The sequence below is a fragment of the Chiloscyllium punctatum genome, chromosome 6 (assembly GCF_047496795.1).
Source record: "Chiloscyllium punctatum isolate Juve2018m chromosome 6, sChiPun1.3, whole genome shotgun sequence".
Lineage (NCBI taxonomy): Eukaryota > Metazoa > Chordata > Chondrichthyes > Orectolobiformes > Hemiscylliidae > Chiloscyllium > Chiloscyllium punctatum.
Window position 1 is genome coordinate 79,924,296 of NC_092744.1, and position 20,143 is coordinate 79,944,438.

Consider the following 20,143-nt stretch of genomic DNA (forward strand, 5'->3'; position numbering starts at 1 on the left):
TGCCTAGAAATGAATCAACTGAAGCATTAGAGAGTGCATTAATGATTATTTGATTTTTAAAAAATTGATAAACATAATGTGCAAGGGTGTGTGAATTAGGTTGGAAAATTGTAATAGACCATGATTCTCATTTGGAGAGCTGAAACAGGCATGATTTGATTATTGTCACATGTATTGAGATACAGTGAAAAGTATTGTTTTGTGTGCTGTCCAGGCAAATCATCCCTTATGTAAGTAAGGTAATAGAACAGAATGCACAATATAGTGTTACAGCTACAGAGAAGGTACGTAGAAAGATCAAGAGGTTTATTTAAACATCTAATACTGGGGGAAAATAACTGGTATGTGTTTTCAAACTTTTGTATCTTTTACCTGATGGAAGAGGGTGGAAGAGAGTATAACCAGGGTGGGAGGAGTCTTTGATTATATTGGCTGCTTTCCTGAGGCTGTGGGAAGTGTAGACGGAGTCAATTGATGGGCTGCTGGTTTTCATGATGGTCTAAGCTGTGTTTACAACTCTCTGTAATTTCTTGTGGCCTTGGGCAGGACATTTGCCATACCAAGCTGCGATGCATTCAGAAGGATGCTTTCGCTGGTGCATCTATAAAAACTAGTATTGGTCATTGTGAACAAGCCACATTTCCTTAGCTTCCTGAGGACATATAGGTATTGGCATGCTTTCTTGACGATGGACCAAATGGTCTCTTTCAGCACCATAACATTTTTGTGATTTCCGTGTAGAGAATGTTCATTTCTTTCATACATACATTTCTTCAATCTCTCCAGGAGCAGCCCGGGTTACTACTAGATGAGGTAAGACTGAAACCAAACCGTTGCTTTATTTCACAATAATGTGTTCAAACAGAGTAACATTAGATCAGATTCATTTATTTCCATCAAAATAGTTTATTCTCAAGTTATATAAAAGTAACAAACACAGTGCACAACCTGACTCAGTGAGTCATCTTAATTGCTTTTGAGCTTATTTTGCTACTCTCTCCACATATCTTCTGACACAGTATTGAAGCCATCCCTCTCCCTGGCCTTAACACTTCCTGCTGTGTTTTTCGGCATTCTAGTCAACTTGATACCTCTCCCCTCAGAGTGGAAACCACAAGACTAACCTGGTGATGAGCTCTGCGAAATTTAAAACAGCAATGACGAGTGTGGGTGATTACTGAAACGTCAAGTTCTCTTTTCTTGCCTTCAGCACACAAAGCTGATTTACATCTGTATAATTCTGATGATCATGTAATTTCACTTGTTCAGAGTGGGTTAGCTCAATGGCCCCCACTTTGGGGAAATGTAACATTGTTCTGTGAGAGTGCTTGATAAACGGTCTAGAAGATAGAATAAACTTTTTTTAAAAAAAAATCACATCTATCTTGGCAGTGCAAAAAGGGTCTGTGTAAATTCTGGCCCAGGGTTGCCAAATGTTGGCACTTTTCACAAAAGTATTTAGTTCCATGCACTGATAGAAAAATAAGGAAGATGCCTCACACTCCAACAAAAAAACCCAGTGAGAATTAACATGAACAAAAGAATTGACTGGGTATCAGTTTAAATATAGCTGTAGTTGTCCAGTTCTACAGATGGTGATGATGAACCACTTCGCCATCCAGCATCCCCATAAGAACCATCTTTTTTGCTTGAGGGGCGACCTGAAAGAGAGAGAGAGAGAGAGAGAGAAAGAGAGAGAGAGAGAGAGAGCGCGATTACATCAACAATTACAACATGTTTAGAATAAGTTATGGCCATTTTGGCTTTTTGAACCTCAATGCTCTGGTATCTGAACCTGCCACCACAGCCCATTCAAGCCCTCCCTTCAAATCTCCAGCCTACAAGACCCTAATTTTTCCATTGAAGTTCATTTTTCTAGTACTCTAACACTTCTGCCTCAGTCTGCCTCCGTTATCAAAACTTGTTCTTTAGTACCCTCACTCTCTTGTTAAAGCCTATTCTTTTCAATTTTAAATCATCCCTTAAATTCCCACATCAGTTCTACCTCTGTTTTCCTGTAACCTGAGTTTTCTCATCAAAGCATTATTCCTCCAGTTTCCCAAATTTTTCATTGAAGCTTATATTTCTTTAGCTCTCCTACCAATGCTTACTCTTCCAGTCTGCCAACTCTTCCATCAAGCCTATCCCTCTAGTATCCTAAATCTCCCACTGCAGTCCATCCCTCAAGTCACCTTTCCCACAAAGCCCGTTCCCAGGATCGAATTCTGCAATCCATTCACATTTTGAATAATACACACATGCACCGCAACAATTGCCCACTCCTTGTTCTGCTTTCCAAACATTCTTTTAGATTACATTTTACTTTCCAATGCCTGCTTCAAACATTCTTTGTGCTTAAGTAATGCACAATATGATATCTTACCGTTGTGCACCATTAAATCTTTATATTGGCTAATAGCATGACAGAGCATTGTTTACATTTGTTCTCAAATGTTGCCCAAAAAAATTCTTTTTTAGAATCCCTAGAGTGTGGAAACTGGCCATTCGGCCCCACAAGTCCACACTGACTCTCCAAAGAGTAACCCACACAGACCTATTCCCCTATTACTCTACATTTACCCCTGACTAATGCACCTAACTTACACATGGGCAATTTAGCATGGCCAATTCACCTGATCTGCACATCTTTGGACTGTGGGAGGAAACCGGAGCACCTGGAGGAAACCCATGCAGACACGGGGAGAATGTGATAAAAACAATGACTGCAGATGCTGGAAACCAGATTCTGGATTAGTGGTGCTGGAAGAGCACAGCAGTTCAGGCAGCATCCAAGGAGCTTCGAAATCGACGTTTCGGGCAAAAGCCCTTCATGGGGAGAATGTGTAAACTCCACACAGAAGAAAGGTTTCTGGGCTTTTCCCTAATCCGCCATTGAAGTAAGTGAGGAGGAGACCACTCCAGTGGACATTTGTGGTGCCAATGGCAGGAAACCACTTACCTTTTCATTTTATACAAGCTGCTTCACACAACATTTCCATGACAAGATTTTTAAATGACACAAGTCAGTCAGATGTTCCTTACAGAAACAATCGACGGTTTCACAAAGGAATTGGGAGAGCATTTGAAGAAAATCAGTGTGCAGGGCTCTGGACATAGAAGGAGGAATGGGATTGAATGGGTTGCTCTATAAAGCACCGGGAGAGACCTAATAGACTGGATGGTCTTCTCCCTGTCCTAATGTGTTTAGGACTATATAAAGACGGACAGATTATGGTATTCTAGCACTAGCTTTCGGGAATGTCTCCAAGGTAAATTGTTCATGTTGTTTCTGGCAGCCTTCAATTAACGACTGAGAAGGTAGCTTCACTCTTCGACCTCATCGAAGCACTTCATTAAAACAGATCTAACTGCAACAGAAGACGAAAGGGAGCTCTGTCTGTCAACTGGAATGATAATCTGATTGGTTCAGGTTTACCCCTCGGCCACACGGGGAGACAAAGAGAAATGCACCTCACGCATTCAATTAGTGGAACTTGAAGAACAATTTAGGCAATTGGGAGTTTAAAGAGGCAGGCAAATTGACAATATTGAAGTTAACGTTTGATTACAGGCTGGCAGTGTAGCAACTGGCCTGAGGCATTGCAAAACAATCTAATATAGTGGATGCCTGCAACTGACCAGCTGTATTAGACTTCTCCATGTCAAGCACGCCTGCAGTGTTTAACTCTGACAGTCTGCATTAACAGATGGGAAATGTTTAGTCTTGTGTGTGGTTAGTGGCTACATACTTAAAGGTATATCTGTACATTTAAGATGTGTATCTCAAAGCAGTAAGCATTTAAGAGAGTGAAAAGGGTTCGATGAAAAATGTGGAGGTTATTGAAATATATGCATGAGGTAGAGACATCCATACATCTAGACAATATGGACTTTATCTCATTAACTAAATCTCGAAACTGAATTCTTGAATGGACCTGGAAGTATACCGCCATTTCTTCAGGGATATGATGGCATGGTGGTAGTGATCATAAGAGCCAAAGAAGTCCAGGATCATGTCTTACATACACCAAAAGTGTGAATGGCTGAATATGTTTATTGAAAATATATATTGCCATTCCTTTAATGTTGCTGGGTCTATTGGAACTCCCTTCCTAGTGGTATACAGCACATTGTGACAATGGTATGTTTTGTCCTGGTTTCTTTTAGATAGAGATTGGGGTACAAGTGCTGAGCAGTCTATGAGAAGGTAAGCAACTTGTGAAGCATTGTATTTTTTAAAGTTGGAACAATAGAAGTAGCCTGAACGGGTGTGGTCAAGCTCTCACAGACCAAGGACTTTTAGCTTTCAGCAATTGCTGCTGTGGGCTGGAAGAATTGGAAGCTATTTTTCTCGCTCTCAATTCCAGCCAAGGCTGCTGGATTGCATGTGAGACAAAACCTGTTTTCTAAATTTCCCTTTTGCCAAAGGGTGTGCTTATGGAATGTTACAATATTGGAACAGTTAATTAGTACTAGTTACTGTATCTGTCATTCTGTTAAGTTTCCCAATAGAGTTACGTACTTCTAAATTCTTGTTTCTTTTGTTGTGTTTTAACTATAGTATTTGAATTGTGTTTTGCTTAACGTTGACCAGTCGAATTGCATTTGGAACACAGCACTTGACATTTGCCTTTAAAATAAGAAACATTAGGGTCCAAGTTACCTTCTTACAGGGGGTCTGGTCTGGTCCATAATGACAGTGACAGCAGTTGTTGAAGAAGGCAGCTCAACACTGCCTTCTCAAGGGCAACTGGGAATGGGCATGAAACGCAAACAATACCGCATCCCAGGAATGAATTAAAAACATAGGATGCCCTCACCTTTTGTTAAGTAGCATTCATCCTTGTGAAATTCATTCCACGCTGTCACTTTGCAGGCCTTGCTGCAGTAGTACACCTCCTTGCACCGACTGCACGTGATCAGCCGAACGCCCACCGAACGCCCACAGGCGTAACAGAACTTGAACTTGAATAGCTGCCTCCTGTTAAAACAGGCAGGAAAGCAGAAATCTGGTTAGTCAGGGCCGGATCTGCAAATGGGCGCTGCCCCGTTCAGGCCTGGTTCCTCTTCCACTGGGGTGTGCCAAGGCAGGGCTTGTGCCTATTTTCCTGGGGCAATAGCCCGTCAGCAAATGCCTGTGCACACCTCTCGCTTGCCAGGATACCAGGCTCAGTGGGACAAACACCGTGACTATTGGGAAGAGCGTGAGGTGGCAGTTAAAGATCAAAGATGTGACATGTGATGTCCTAGACCAGGGATAGGGAAGGGAATGTGTGAAAACAAACGACAATGTTCATTGGGATACCCTCTCCCTCTTGAAAAACAGGCTTTTATCAGCTATTTTGTGATATTCCACTTGAGGGTGGGAGGCAGTGTACAGAATACAAAGGATCCACCTCCAAGATCAACAAAGACGCCCGGGGAGATTCAATCAATAGGGTCACTGTCAGAACCAGGACACTGCCCTCCTCCCACTCCGCTCTCTGGGACTGGACCCAGGGTCAGTGAGGAGCTGCTCCTCCAATCAGAAATCCCGTCTCTCTCACACTCCTCCAATCACAGGTTGTTTCTCACCTGTATTTGCCACTGATTCCAGAAATGAAGAGTTTGTCTTATGAGGAGAGATTGAGCAGTTCAGGCCTGTGTTCTCTGAGAGTTCAGAAGAATGACAGAAGATCAATTTGAGGTATATAAGATCGTAAAAGGAATTGACAACGTACATGTAGAAAGGATCTTGTTCCCTCTTGTGGGGCAATCTCAGATGAAAAGTCATAGTTTAGGATAAGGGGTAACAGATTTAAAAGAGAGGAGAAATTACTTCTCTCAAAGGGTAATGAATCTGGAGAATTCAGTACCCTACAGTGGGATGCTGGGACATTGAGTAAATGTAAGGAGGAGATAGATTTTTAATTAGTAATCGATTGAATAGTTATAGAGCGTGGGCAGGGAAGAATTGAGGCTGAGATGAGATTAGCCATGATGGTATTAAATGGTTGAGGAGGATTGAGGGGCAAAATTGTCTACTCCTGCTCTTAGTGATTATAGATCTTCTTATGTTTAGGCTCACTATCAGTAGTGGCCATGGGAGAGGTCTAGAATGTGATTGTATGTGACGGTATGTGAGCGAGTGATTGTCTTGCTGGGGCTGCAGTTTGCCATATTCAGGTGGTGTTGTCTCCTGCATTGGTTGGGGGTGGGAGAAGGAAGTGGTTGGGGTAGGGAGGGTTGAAGAAGGAGGCTGCAGGGCTGGGGTAAAAGGAGGGCCACAAGTGTCAGGAAAGAGTGGCAGAAGAGATGTAAGGGATGGAGATGGACACTGCAAATGGGAAGAGAGAAGATGTGAAGGAAAGAGAATGATTTCAGGGATAACAACTGAATTCTCAGTCAACTGTAGTCAGAAAATGTGAAATCACTGCAGTAATCAAAATGGAATCTCTAGTGTGCACTTAAGTGTGCATGATTTCAGATGTTACCTTTTAGAGTGAAATGAACTTCTGTCATTATAATAGACTCCGTATCAATTGTTAAATTTTGAATCTGAGATTGAAATTTGAGACTCAATAAATAGGGTAGTAACTGCCTGGTTAATATGTTCCACCTTCATGCATCTGCAAAGGCATTGGTAATGACCTGACCAATCGATAGAAGCTATGGTAAGGATGGTGACTTTGCGTAGATTTGCGTGTCAATTGTTTTGGAAAGAAAACTTCTGTTGGAAGCTTGTGCTATTTTCTTGTGCCAATTTAAGTACAATGGTATCTAAGAAATTAATGCTTCCCTCTCAGTGTAGTAGCTTTAAGTTCAATGGAGGGTTGATAACTGAATATATTGATAAATCGTTCTAATGCTGTTCCTTTGTGACACTAAATACATCGAAGCAGTACTGGAGGTGCTGTTATGACTGGATAAACGAGTTAGTCAGAGTGAAATAGTAGCCCCTGAAAATCAAATAGTGCTCCAGAAAATCTCAAGAAGGACCTTCAAGAAATAAAAATATTTTCGCTCCTGGTTGATTGTATTTCAAACATGTAGCCAAAATATTGCTCTCCCTCTCCATCCCAGCACCATCCCACATGTAGCCAAGCCAACTACAGTCATGTGCTTTAAAAGGGGAATGGTCTGGTTTTAAATAGTTCACTGATATGTAACAGGTATTGAACCCTTCTGCGTATTCCCCTCCTGCAAATAAATTGTCAGAGTCACTGCTTGAACAGTAACTTTGATCCTTGGCCCAAGAACCCACCCTTCATTTGTAGAAATTGTGTATAATTGTGCTATTCAGCACTGTGGCCCATCAAAGCCAATCCTGATTCTTTTCCGACCCACTCATTATGTTGGTGGCAAAGAGGAACTGGGTGACTTCCCCTCATTCCCCCATCTTAGCTTCAAGGCCAATTTTAGCATCTGTACTGCCACTCTGAATCCTCTCATTCAAAAGGGACCAGAGATCAAACCTCAAAGCCATCCTGATGTAGGATGTGTGTAGCCTAATTTCTCACAGGGCCAATCCAACTCACACCCTCTGCTCATACTGATAGCTACCTGGATGGCTTAGTCCAGGGGCTCCCTGATACCTGGTAGTGAGCTCAGTAAGGGCCTATAACTGCTGTGCTTTTGGGCCTTTGCAAACAACTAACCCAGCCCAATGGGATCCTGCCATCCAATTGGATTCTGGGTTGGAATCTGAAACTGGCCATGGGGAGGGAGGTGGGGAGACAGTGGTGGTGGAGGAGGGGGGAGATGATGGTGATGGGGGGTGTTGGCATTGCTATTCACAGTTAAGAAGGCATCCATCAGATTAAAGACAGGGAGCAGGGCAGGGAAGTGAAACAGCTAATTAGAGGGCCCACTGCAATGCCTGGCCAGCTCCTTCTGAGGTAGGGCAGGAGACTGCGAGGCAGTCTCAAAATGGAGGCGCTATCCGCAAGGTTGTGAAAAGTCCACACCTGTAGGCCACTGATGCAGAGGAGCAGCCAACCCACAGCACGGCTGGTACACCCAGCTACAGCCAGCGGTTCAGCAGTTGCAGAGAGGAGCTGACAATGGAGACTGGACCCACCACTGCGAAGCTGCTTCTGGTTCAAGTCTGGATCCTGTGTCTAACCTTACGTAAGGGGGCACTCTGACATTAGTAAGATTCTGGCCGCGTTGACATCTCTTTCCCGAATAACCCAATACGGAGAGGAATTGTCAGCAAAATAATCTGAGATTCACTCAGTGTAAGGTACTGGCAGCGCTGCGGGGATTGTACACACAGAGTACCTCCATTCTGGGGTGCACCTTGCCCAGACAACATCTGATCCTGGTAAAAGCTGCGACAGTTAAACAGCAAAATCCTGTCTGCTGTGATTTCTGAAGCTGTAGCAAAACTGTACAGCAGATTCTGGAGTGAGAGCTCACTTTATGAAGAATTCACACAGATTAGATTTCATTGCTATTGAAGCTAAACACTGCACACTGGGCAGGAAAGACGCATCTGCCCATTAGCAACTGTGAACAGCTAAAACACACAACACAACACACAACACAGTTTCTTTTTCACTGTTTCGCACAATTTTTGATTGAGCCAGCTCCATTTTGCTCCAAAATCTGCTCCATTGCTGCCTCACAACACCAGAGACCCAGCTTCAATCCCACCCTTGGGTGACTGTATGGAGTTTTCACACCTTCCCTGTGTCTATGTGGGTTTCCTTTCACAGTCCAAGGTTGTGCAGGTCTGATGGAGTCATAGAGATATACAGAATGGAAACAGACCCTTTGGTTCACCTCTCTGTGCTGACCAGATACCCTAAATTAATCTTGTCCCGTTTTCCAGTGCTTGGCCCAAATCCCTCTAAACTTTTCCTATTAGTAGTAGCAGTAGACAAACAAAACTAGGAATTAATAACTCAACTCAATTAGCTGAAACTCAAAATCTCTCCTTCTTAAATACTCCATGCACAAACGTGAAGGAAGAAAGGATATTAATTAGTTTTATGTCTTATTGTCAGCAGAGGTACAAGTGATTAAAGATTAGGACTTCATATTTCAAAAGGGGGAGCAGGGGAGATTAATTGTCAGGGAAATGAAGAATCTCCTTTCTGATCTCTGCATATACCCATCCCCCGACTCAGGCTCAGCTGATTCCTGCCGGGTCAAACAATCCTGTTCCATTTATGCCATACTTGCCTGATATTATGTTGCCTTCGGTTTGATGTCTCTCACGCCAGCCTCATAGATACCAGCTGGCTCCTGCCCCTTATCACACTAATCCTGAGCCCTGCTTCTCCCCCTTGCCCAGGTTCTGTGGTAGTTCTAAGCTGCTGTTCTCTCTTACAGAGTTTCACAGGACATGCAGCGAGCAGAAGAGCAAAGTCAAGAATAATGAATCGGAGGTTTTCAGAGACAGGTGTGATCACTGCCACACAGCCAAAGTCATAGTCTGAGGACACGGGTATATCATTTAGGGCTGAGATGTGGAGAAACGTCTTCATCCAGTGAGCGATGAGCCTGTGGAATTTGCTACTACAGAATGCAGCTGAGTCCAAATTATTGTCTGATTTGAAAAAGGAATTGTATATAGGCCTTGGGGTGGTACAATATGGAGGAAAAACAGGGAAAAGCTATTGAGTTGGATGATCAGCCTTGGTCATAATGAATGGCAGAGCAGGCTCGAAGGACTAAATGGACTACACCTGCTCCTATTTTCTATGTTTCTATGTAGCTACTTGGGCATAACATCACAACTTTTAGTGAGTTGTGGAACATTTCAGAGATCCATTGGCAAGGGTCCTTTCCATATTGTTCTGATCAGTTCGTTACCTTGATGCCCCCTCACTCTTCCACTAGGTACACCTTTCTTTTCTTCTGGAGTTAATTCTTTAACTTTGCTAATCAGCATTGTGACTTCAGACTTTGACCTTACACAGAAAGCTGCTTGATCTTTGGTAGAAAGGATGATCCTGGAGAGGGTTCCTCTGGCTATTTGTGGGATTGCCAACTCTGACACAGGTCTCCTCACCTGCTATGCTATCTGTTCATCTCTGCTCCCACTCTGTTCTTTGTGTTCCTCTAGAACATAGAACATAGAAAAATACAGCGCAGTACAGGCCCTTTAGCCCTCAATGTTGCGCCGATCCAAGCCCACCTAACCTACACTAGCCCACTATCCTCCATCTGCCTATCCAATGCCCGTTTAAATGCCCATAAAGAGGGAGAGTCCCCCACTGCTACTGGCAGGGCATTCCATGAACTCACGACTCGCTGAGTAAAGAACCTCCCCCTAACATCTGTCCTATACCTACCACCCCTTAATTTAAAGCTATGCCCCCTCGTAATAGCTGACTCCATAGGTGCACTCTCTGTGTCCCTCCCTGTTCTCTTTCTCTCTGTCCCTCTCTGCTCTCTCCCTGTGTCCTTCTCTGCTCTCCCTCACTGTTCCATTCTGCTCTCCTCTGTCTGTCTGTCTCTCTCTCTCTCTGTGTCCCTGTCTGCCATGTCACTCTCCCTCTGTCTCTTCCTGCTCTCTCTGTGAGTCCTTCTCTGCTCTCTCTTAGTGTGTCCCTCACTCTGTTTCACTCTGTGGCCTCTCATTGAGTCACTCTCTGCTCATTCAGTGAGTCCCTGTCTCTGTGTTGCTCTCTATTCACTCGCTGTGTCTCTCTCTTTCCAAGTATGACTCCCTGCTTACTGAGTGAAGCTGACACAGGGTGGTGCTCTCTACTCGCTTGGTATTGTATTTATAGTGTGCTTCACTCCAGCGACTCTGTCCTAGTGCTTCTGGAGGGAACGGACTCCAGGTCTGATGCTATTGATTCCAGAAACCCGGGACATTTGGAGATCTGGGCACCTCAGCCTTGCCAACCTCCAGCCCACACATCCTACCTGGGAGCTGTATCTTGGACTTTGCTTTTTTTTTCGGAGGCTGCCAATATTGGCAGGTTCCCCTCAGCGACATGAGCGTTTCGCTCAAAGATGGCCTTTGCTGTCAGACTGATGTCGGCGAAAGACAGGGCCTCTGATTCAGTCAGGGGTGGCAAAGCTGAATCGATTTCCCGATCTGTAAAAGCATGAACATTTTCCAGTAAGGATTAGAACGGAATGCATGCCGATCTCAAATCCTGAACTAAGGACAATTTAAAACTAGAGCAGTCTCCAAAGCAAGAGGGACCAGACTCTTGCATTTTCATTTAACAGCATTGGCAGTGTGGTGGCTCAGTGGTTAGCACTGCTGCCTCACAGTGTCAAGGACCCAGGTTGGATTCCAGGCTTGGATGCTTGTCTGTGCAGAAATTGTATGTTCTCCCTGCATTTGCATGGGTTTCCTCCAGATGCTCTGGCTTCCTCCCACAGTCTAACTGTAGGCTGGGTGAATTAGCCATGGGCAATGCAGGGTCACAGGGGTAGTGCCTGGGTCTGGATGGGTTGCTCTTTGGATGGTCAGTGTGGACTCAATGGCCTGCTTCCATACTGTGGGGATTCTATTATTTGAATGCTCAAGCCTATCCATCAAGATTAGAGCACACATTACCTTATTACCTTCATTGACTCCCATCCCCCAAATCTTCAACATCTCTCTCTCACAACTTTTCCCAATCTAATAAGTATATTAATGGTGTGTGTTCTGCTGCTCTCCACTCTTGGACCATCTGAGCTGTTCCTTTACCCCTTGGAAACGATTGCACGATTTCTTTCTGTCATTGAATCCCTACAGCACAGAAACAGACCATTCAACCCATTGGGTCTGCACTGTCCCTCCGAAGAGCATTCCAACCCCTGGCCCTAACCCCGTAACCCTGCATCTCCCAGGGCCAATCTCCCTCAGGACTGAGACACCCTCTTGCTTACTCTTTCTGCTACAATCTGCAGGTTTGAAAAGACCCAGGCTCAAGTCACCCAACCATGAGTGCTTGAGCTGAACTGAAAAGCCAGTTGGTGAGCGATAGTTTTGGACTCAAGTTTTACTCAGTCTTGACTTTATTTACAAATGTGAAACATGACGGGATAGAAAAGATGCGAAAGCACTGGAGAGAGTGCGGAAGTGATTTCCCTTGACTTTGGGGATCGATCACGAGGGGATGGGGGAGAAGAAGGTGGAGAGGAGATTTGACTGAGGTTTTCAAAATCATGAGTGGGCTGGATAGATTAGGTCGAGTATTTCAGCTTGCAAAAGGTACAAGGGCAGGGAGAGCATGCCTTTAAGGTGATGTTTTGGTGAAGCAAGGATGATTTAAGAAAAGGTTTTTTTTCACACAGCAAGTAGTTAGGGTATGGAATGGATTACCTGGAGATGTGGTGGAGCCAGGTTCAATTAAGAACTCAAGGAGACATAGGATATTCTTTTCTAGATACGAGGGGTGTGCGGGGATATGGGAGAAAAGTAGGGGATTAGAACTAGATAAGATATTTGAAATAAATAATAGAGATAGCACAAGCATGATGGTTTGAATGGCCTGTTTCTGATCTTATACCTTTGAGCTCAGCCATCACCCCGTTTTACTAAGTGCCTCTACTATGTGAAGCCAAAACAATTAACTAGGTTAGACTAAAGAAAAAGTTGTGTACATCCCCTTAAGGGCACAGTAGCAAAAATCCAATTGTAAAGGTAACTCACAATTATAAATGAAAATATCTGTTGGAGTTTGAGGATCCTCCAATGGGGCTCAGCAGTTGTCAAAGGCCCGAGATGTACCGGCAGGCATTCTGTGCTTTATCTCAAGGATACCTTGGCATTGACTTAGTCCCCAAGCAAAGGCAGGTATTTGGACACAAGGGATTCCACCCCCACTCCCAACTCCGCCCCACCCCGACCTACTATGGCCTGTGCCTCGACCAGTTCATGGGTATCTTGGGTAAAGCCCAGGCGCAGACCCACAAGGAAATCCTCCGATGTGCCTGCCCCTCTCCGTACTGGGTATCTCTGTCTGAAAATAACGTGCGCGGGGATGAGGAGAAAGCAGGAGATTGGTACAAAGTAGCATTCTCCTTTAACTGGCTGAATTACTTCCTGCCATGCTGCAGCTATTGTCTGATTCTAAGTACTCAAATAAAACTTGATTTAGTGCCCTCCAGCTGCATCAAATAACATACATTTGATAAACAATTAACATCATCATTATCGGCAGTCTCTCACAGATGAGGATGACTCTCTTCCATTGTTAGGGTGAGTCCATCGCTGGCAATGCAGACCGATGCGGCTACCACAAGCTCTGTTACACTTGGGGCGGGTGATGGTCATGGGTAAGGGGTGGGTGGTGTGGCAGGGCGCTCCTTTCGCTGTTTCCCCCCCGGCTTCCCCTCTGTCCCGATGGCAAGTCTCAAGGTGGTCCATGCCTTCCTGGGTGCTCCTCCTCCACTTCGGACGGTCTCGGGCCCGTGATTCCCAGGTGTCTGTGGGAATGCAGCACTTCACCAGTGAGGCCTGGAGGGTATCCCTGAAGCACTTCCGTCGACTACCTGGGGCTTGCCTGCTGTTCCGGAGCTGGGAGTACAATTAACACATGTATCCTCACTGTGTCACTTTTTGTTTCTCAAGAGGGCAGCAATTCAAGTGATGACCTTTGACCTTTCAGCTCGAATTTGCAAGAAGATCCCAGTTAAGGTAGATAATGAAGGATAGCTTTGCCTGTCATTTCTCATTTGAGTGGCTATGGCAGGAGGGGGGGTTTGGTGGACTAAAAAGAAAGAGACCAGATTAACCCCTCAGGTAAAATATTGTTTTTATTTTGAGCTAATTACACAGCTAAGTGGAAAAGTGGGAGGCATGTTCACTGCATCCTTCTCAGCTTGGTATTCATGTGTGGGTAAAATGCCAAAGTGTGGAGTGGCAGGCGGGCACAGGAAGGTCGTCCCGCACTTGGACTTTCCAGGCTTCACCATTTGTCCGATATATTTATAAGGGACCCGGAGCGTACTTCACTCTCTGCAATAGGAGCACCACCACACCTCTGCTCATCGCCCCCATCCATCCCTGGAGACTAAGCAAAAAGCACAGCCACATGTTACCAATAGGGCAGGACTTATACAGTTAAAGGGGGGTCCTCGGGCATGTTGCTGAACAGAGACCTAGGAGTGTAGGTTCATAGTTCCTTGAAAGTGGAGTTGCAGGTAGGCAGGGTGGTGAATAAGGCACTTGGCCCACTTGCCTTCATTGATCATTGCATTGAGTTTAGGAGTTGGGACATCATATTGTAGCTGTACAGGACATTGGTTAGGCCACTTTTGGAAAACTGCATTCGACTCTAGTGTCCCTGCTACAGGAAAGATGCTTTTAAACTTTAGGGCATTCAGTTGGAGGGTTTGAGCTATAGGGAGAGGCTGAATAGGCTGGGGTTGTTTTCCCTGGAGTGTTGGAGGATGAGGGGTGACTTTACAGAAGTTTATAAAACTTTAAGGGGCATGGACAAGGTCTTTTTCCCAGGGGAGGGGTGTTCAAAACCAGAGGCATAGGTTTATAGTAAGACGGAAAAGGTTTAAAAGGGACCTGAGGGGATATTTTATCACACAGATGGTGGTGCATATATGGAACGAGCTGTCGGGGAAGTGGTGGAGGCTGGTACAATTACAACATTTAAAAGGCATCTGGATGGGTATATGAATAGGAAGGGTTTGGAGAGATATGGGCCAAGTGCTGGCAAATGGGACAAGATTAAATTAGGACATCTGGTCAGTGCAGACAAGTTGGACCAAAGCATCTGTTTCTGTGCTGCATAACTCTGTGACCTTCTGAAGGTTGTCCGGGAGACAAGGGAAGTTCTGTTCCCTGTGAGTGGCAACAAGATGCCACCTCAGCTGGCAAAGTCAGCCTGGACAGAGGTGGGTGAGGAAGTTAGTGCCCACGGGGCAGTTCAAGAGAACCTGGTTCCAGTGCCAGAAGAAGATAATTGACCAGTGCACTCTGCCAGGGTCTGTGCCAGTATCTACTGAGTGTGAATTAACGTTGTAAGATTGGCACTGCAGAGGATGTTCACACTCAAGACTGAACATTAGGCATCTCCATCAGATGCCCCTCATGGGAAATTAATGTCATTGTGTTGGAGCAATAATAGTTTGAGAGCAGCACGACCTCTCACAGTTTAGTATTCACCCTTCAAATATAAAGGGTGCTCCAACACTCAGCAGCTCATGTACACATCTGACAGGCTTTTATCAAAGGCATCATGGGACAAGGAGATGACCATGAAGTGCGGCCTTTTGGGTTCAGCCCTACTTGTCTGCCCTGGTCAAGTTGACTGGAATCAGCCAATGCCATTACCTCGCCTAGAAGGCACAGTCAGGCTTCACAGCTCCTGCCAACGCTGTAAGTGTTTAACAACAAAAAGCCAGACTGAGACTTTTTGTGGGTTGACCAACAGGGAGAGGCTTCACACCTTAAACAAAAAGAGTTTAAGCGTTAGTGTAAAAATAACAACTTGATTTTTTTTTGAAGTAAAGGTTTGTGAACGATGGCTGCTTTCTCACTGGGGAGGGAGATGACTGGTGGGAGGTTTTAACCTGGGGGTCAGCACCACTTCAGGGAAGGACTCGTCAGAGGTTGGGGGTTGGTGCCTTTGTGGTGACCTCAAGCAGTCTAGGACTTGAAGGCATCCTGTGGGTGTCATTCTGTGTTGCGATCCACGTGAGCTAACCAGACGCTCACTGGAGCATGAAGACTACCCGGTCAGGTTGGCATCTCATTGAGTTCTCATCGGTTTTATGACCAGATGGGCCTCATGATTTTACCGAACAAAGTTTGTGCAATTGACCCTCCTCCAGGAGGGCTGGGCCCTCACCATTATTCATGACACGTTAATGTAGAGCACGTAGGTTCACACCCGATCCCTCTCGGGGAAATCTGACCCACCCTGAATGTTTATGAGACGGTTATGTATGGCTTCCTGCCCATCCCTTCCAACAGCTGTAATGGTACAACTGTGCCTCCCTGTCTGACTTGACCCAGGGTCAACAGGTGCCCACTGTTACGGGTTGTCCCGAAAACTGCAGAAATATTCGGGTGGGTGAAGCCCATCACACGGAAGCTGCCAGTTCACCGCCCTGCCCATGGCCTTGCTGCGTCACCAAGATCAAGACACCTTGTAACCGGGAAACTGCTTCATTCATTCAGTCAGGCTCCTACATTACTCAGTGCCACGACTGGAGACGGGGTCGCTTGTTAGGCTTTCCTTCAGACCCTGCATTGATATAGCGCCTCTCTCAACCGAGCAAATTGATTGATGGCCAGTTGAGCACTTTCCAAAGTGGCTGCTGTGATATAGGAAATACAAGCAGACAGCAAGGCTCCACAAGCAGCAGTCAGATAAACAAAAAGGCCATCCCTTTATCAGCTGCGGGATAAATACTGGCCCAGGACACTGGACAGAACCTGTCAGCTCGCCTCCAACACCGTGCTGAAGGGTCTAACCAAGAGGGAAGTAAGAGTCTCAGTTTGAGGTTTTACCTGCAAGGTCTGAGAGGGAGGGCAGCACCCCACCCTGGAATGCCAGTCTCAATCTTATACTGCACGCTGTAGAGCAGAGCTTCAAGGTCAAAGTCACATAATGAAGAGGGCGAGCCTGCTACTGACTGACCCTAATGTGCAGGTGGACATAACTAAGAATATAACATGTCATCACTCATACAGCAGTATCTGCTTGGCACCCATGTGCCATATTTGCCAGACAGGAAAAAACCTACTGGCACAAGCCTGGTAGAAAATATACACAATGAAAGAGGTGCCACCATGGGAAGAAAAGGTAAAAATATCAAATAGTTAAGAAATGCCTTCTGCTTACTAGGTTTCCATACGAATTTCAAAGTATTCATTGGGTGTGAATTATATTCTGATAGTATCAATTCAGGTCTCATGCATGTTTATATACTGTACACACAGGAGACACCCACTGGACACCATGAGGGATGCAGTACGTCAACTCTGCCCCATAACAACATTTCATTTCGTCTTAAATTGGCAGGCGCTACCCATGACAGAGCAGCCTAGCTCTGCCCAGAGCAGCGTCAAAGCCTGTTCAAGATTGAGACACTTTGCAGGGCTGGTAGGTACAGCTGAGGAAGTAGCCATTGAAATGGACAATCCTTTCAAATGGAGAACCATCATCTGCACTTTTTAAAAACAACCTTCAAGCGACACCATTGACGTTGGGGTTGAGGGAGGGGTGGGAAGGTCCGCTCGATCCCTACAGCTCTATGTTGATGTAAAATGTTTCAAAGCACTGGACACAACCTTGGAATAGCGACACACTAGTCTTTCTGTTTCACTTACACTCTCGCACCCTGACATTCCTCCTCCTAGCCTCAGCTGAATGGCACTGCCCTGTGCTGCCCATGACATTCAGGCCAATTTTGACCACGCCTGCTCTGTCACTCAGGCTTGTGTCCACGCTCATCTCTAACCTTGAGGAGAGGGAAAAGACTGGAAAGGAAATCGGCCCAGTCTGGTGATGTAGTTGGACAAGGCTGCTTTTTATCCTCTGATGAATAGTCTGAAATAATTATGTTGAGATTGACTCTTGTGAGAGTTCAGTGCTATGTGAACTTACAATTTTAAATTAAGATTCAAAAGGAAAGCAATGCTCCTGAGATGGAGCATTGTGAGCAATATTGGACCCCATACCTCAGGAAGGATGCACTGGCCCTGGAGTGGGCCCAGAGGAGGTTCACGAGAATGATCCCTGGAATGAGAGGCTCAACATATGAGAAACGCTTGAGAACTCTGGGACTATAGCCGAAGGATGAGAGGGGATCTGATTGAAACTTGCAGAATACTGAACGGCCTGGACAGAGTCGACTTTGGGAAGATGTTTCCATTGGCAGGAGAGTTGAGGACCTGTGGACACATCCTTAGGATATAATGGGAAGACCCTTTAGACAGAGTTAAGGAGAAACCCTTTTCAGCCAGAGAGTGACGAATCTGTCAAATTCATTGCCGCAGAAGGCTGTGGAGACCAGGAGATTGAATGTATTTAAGAGCGAGATTGATAAGTTCTTGATTGCCAAGATGATCAAAGTTATGGGGACAAAACAGGAAAATGGGGTTGAAAAACTATCAGCCATGACTGAGTGGCTAAGCAGAACTCAATGGGCTGAATGGCCTAAGTTCTGCTCCTAAGTCTTATGGCCTGATGGAAGGTTATAGGTTCAGGTCCCATTTTGAGACCTCTAGACAGACACTCCACTGCAACAGCGAGGGAGTGCTGCATTGCCTGAGGTGCCCACATTCAACTGTAATTTTAAACAGAAGCTCCCAGTACCCTCTCGGCGGATGCAGAAGATCCCATTGTGTCATTTCGAAGAAGACGCAGGGGGTTTCATCTCAGTGCGCTGATCAAAATTTATCTCTCAACAGCCACAAAATAACCCGATCATGATGGGGGGGACAGTGTTAGTTGCAAATTATGCTTTTCCCCTATTACACAGCTCCGACATTTCCAAAAAGATGACTCGATTACCTCCAGTGCATTTGAAATGTCCTGAGGTCACAAAAGGTGTAAGCAAATGCAAGTACTTTCCTTGTCACTCATGTGCACACACTTTGGCAAGGGGAGGTGTAAAGGGGGCTGTTCAAATCACATCTGACCCAGCAGAGTTTGGGAAAGGTATGTTGCTGGAGATAGAAGAGGATTAACACTTGTGCACCCTCAAGGTGAGTGCTTGGTTCATATATGTGACTGGATTTGGTGCAAGTGTGTTCATACATCAAAGCAGGACAGTTAGCAAAGAGTGGAGTAGACTAGAAAAGACTGGGGCATCAGTGCCATGGGGACATAGGTAGAGGATTGCGAGGATGGAAGAAGGAGGATTGAAATTGTGTACACGCAATAGAAAGATTAGAGTTAATGAATCAAAGGGTTCAGATAAATAATTCTCTGCAAGTTCAGATGGATGACATGTTATAAGATGGTCAGTGACAATAAAAATATTTTAATAGTAGCACAAGAGTCATGAAATAATGATTTTTCACAAAGCAATTGTGACATATTGTTCAAGTACTGTGTTTTTGATGCTCTGCTATTAGAATGGTCATTCAAGGCAAAGACATTGTGTAGAATAGATTTACCAGGATAATGTCATGTGTTGAAAAACTATTGTCATGAGGTCAGATTTAAGATGCTGCGAATATTTTTAAGGCAAAGGGGAGATTTTTCAGGAACACAGAATTGCTGCAGCTCAGAAGGAGGCCATCCATTCCATCATCTGTGTGAACTCTCTCTGATTCACCAACTCACCTTGTGCCATGAATTGGAGATTTTTAAACGATGATGGTCTTGTCCGTTGGAGAGGAGGAAAAGCTATTATCCCTGGGTCATCAGTTTACAGTTCTCATCGAAGACATGAGAAACTGGAAATGTAATTCTGTAACCCCTTGTTAACCCATGGAATGTTTATAGTTGAAGCAGAAACTATTGGAACATTTAAGATAAAACTGGGTAAATATTGGAGGCAATGGAACAAACAGGACAGTGGGGGAATAGGCAGCACTGTGTGATTCAGTATGAATTGATCTGGCATGGGTTGGCATGGACAGTTTGGTCTGAATGGGCTCTTGCTGTGCTGTAAATTGCTTGTGGTTCAGCAGCTTAGGTGATTCAGAACTTGGATGTAACAATGTTGGGTATGGCAGCCAAATCAAAGAATCACAGAACCCTACAGTGTGGAAGTAGGCCATTTGGCCCATCAAGTCTGCATTAACTCTCTGAAGAGCATCCCACCAGATTCATCCCCCTGCCTATGCCCACAACCTGTATTTCCCATGACTAATGCACATCCGTGGACACAATGGGCAATTAAACTTGGCAAATCCACCTAACCTGCACACCTTTGGACTACAGAAGGTAACTGGAGCACCCAGAGGAAACCCACGCAGACATGGGGAGAATGTGCAAACTCCACACAGACAGTCACCCGAGGGTGGAATCAAACCTGGGTCCCTGGCACTGTGAAACAGCAGTGCCAACCACTGAGCACTTTGTCCATTTAGTTTAAATGCTGAGACTTCCAGGAAAATTTGGACAATATCCACATCATCCAACCCAATTCCATGAGGGAGCAACCACTTCAAGTGACTAAGAAGTGACAGCTCCTGCAGTACCAATCTTATTGCCGCATTGTGAAGGAGAATTCCATTGTTTTCACAAACTGAATTCATGGATTGTAGCGAAACAAAGAGAGA

The 20,143-nt window shown here is 45.0% G+C and overlaps 1 protein-coding gene across 1 annotated transcript in view; it reads right to left on the reverse strand.

The window, feature by feature from the left end:
• Positions 1-1,289: 1,289 nt before the first annotated feature.
• Positions 1,290-20,143, reverse strand: part of ankmy1 (ankyrin repeat and MYND domain containing 1) — a 95,960-nt gene continuing 77,106 nt past the window's right edge. The window contains exons 14-16 of the mRNA XM_072573064.1: positions 10,864-11,038; positions 4,821-4,981; positions 1,290-1,661 (exon numbers count right to left, since the gene is read on the reverse strand). Of these exons, the coding sequence (XP_072429165.1) occupies positions 1,561-1,661; positions 4,821-4,981; positions 10,864-11,038 (437 nt within the window). The 3' untranslated portion in view covers positions 1,290-1,560. The remainder of the gene's footprint in view (positions 1,662-4,820; positions 4,982-10,863; positions 11,039-20,143) is intronic.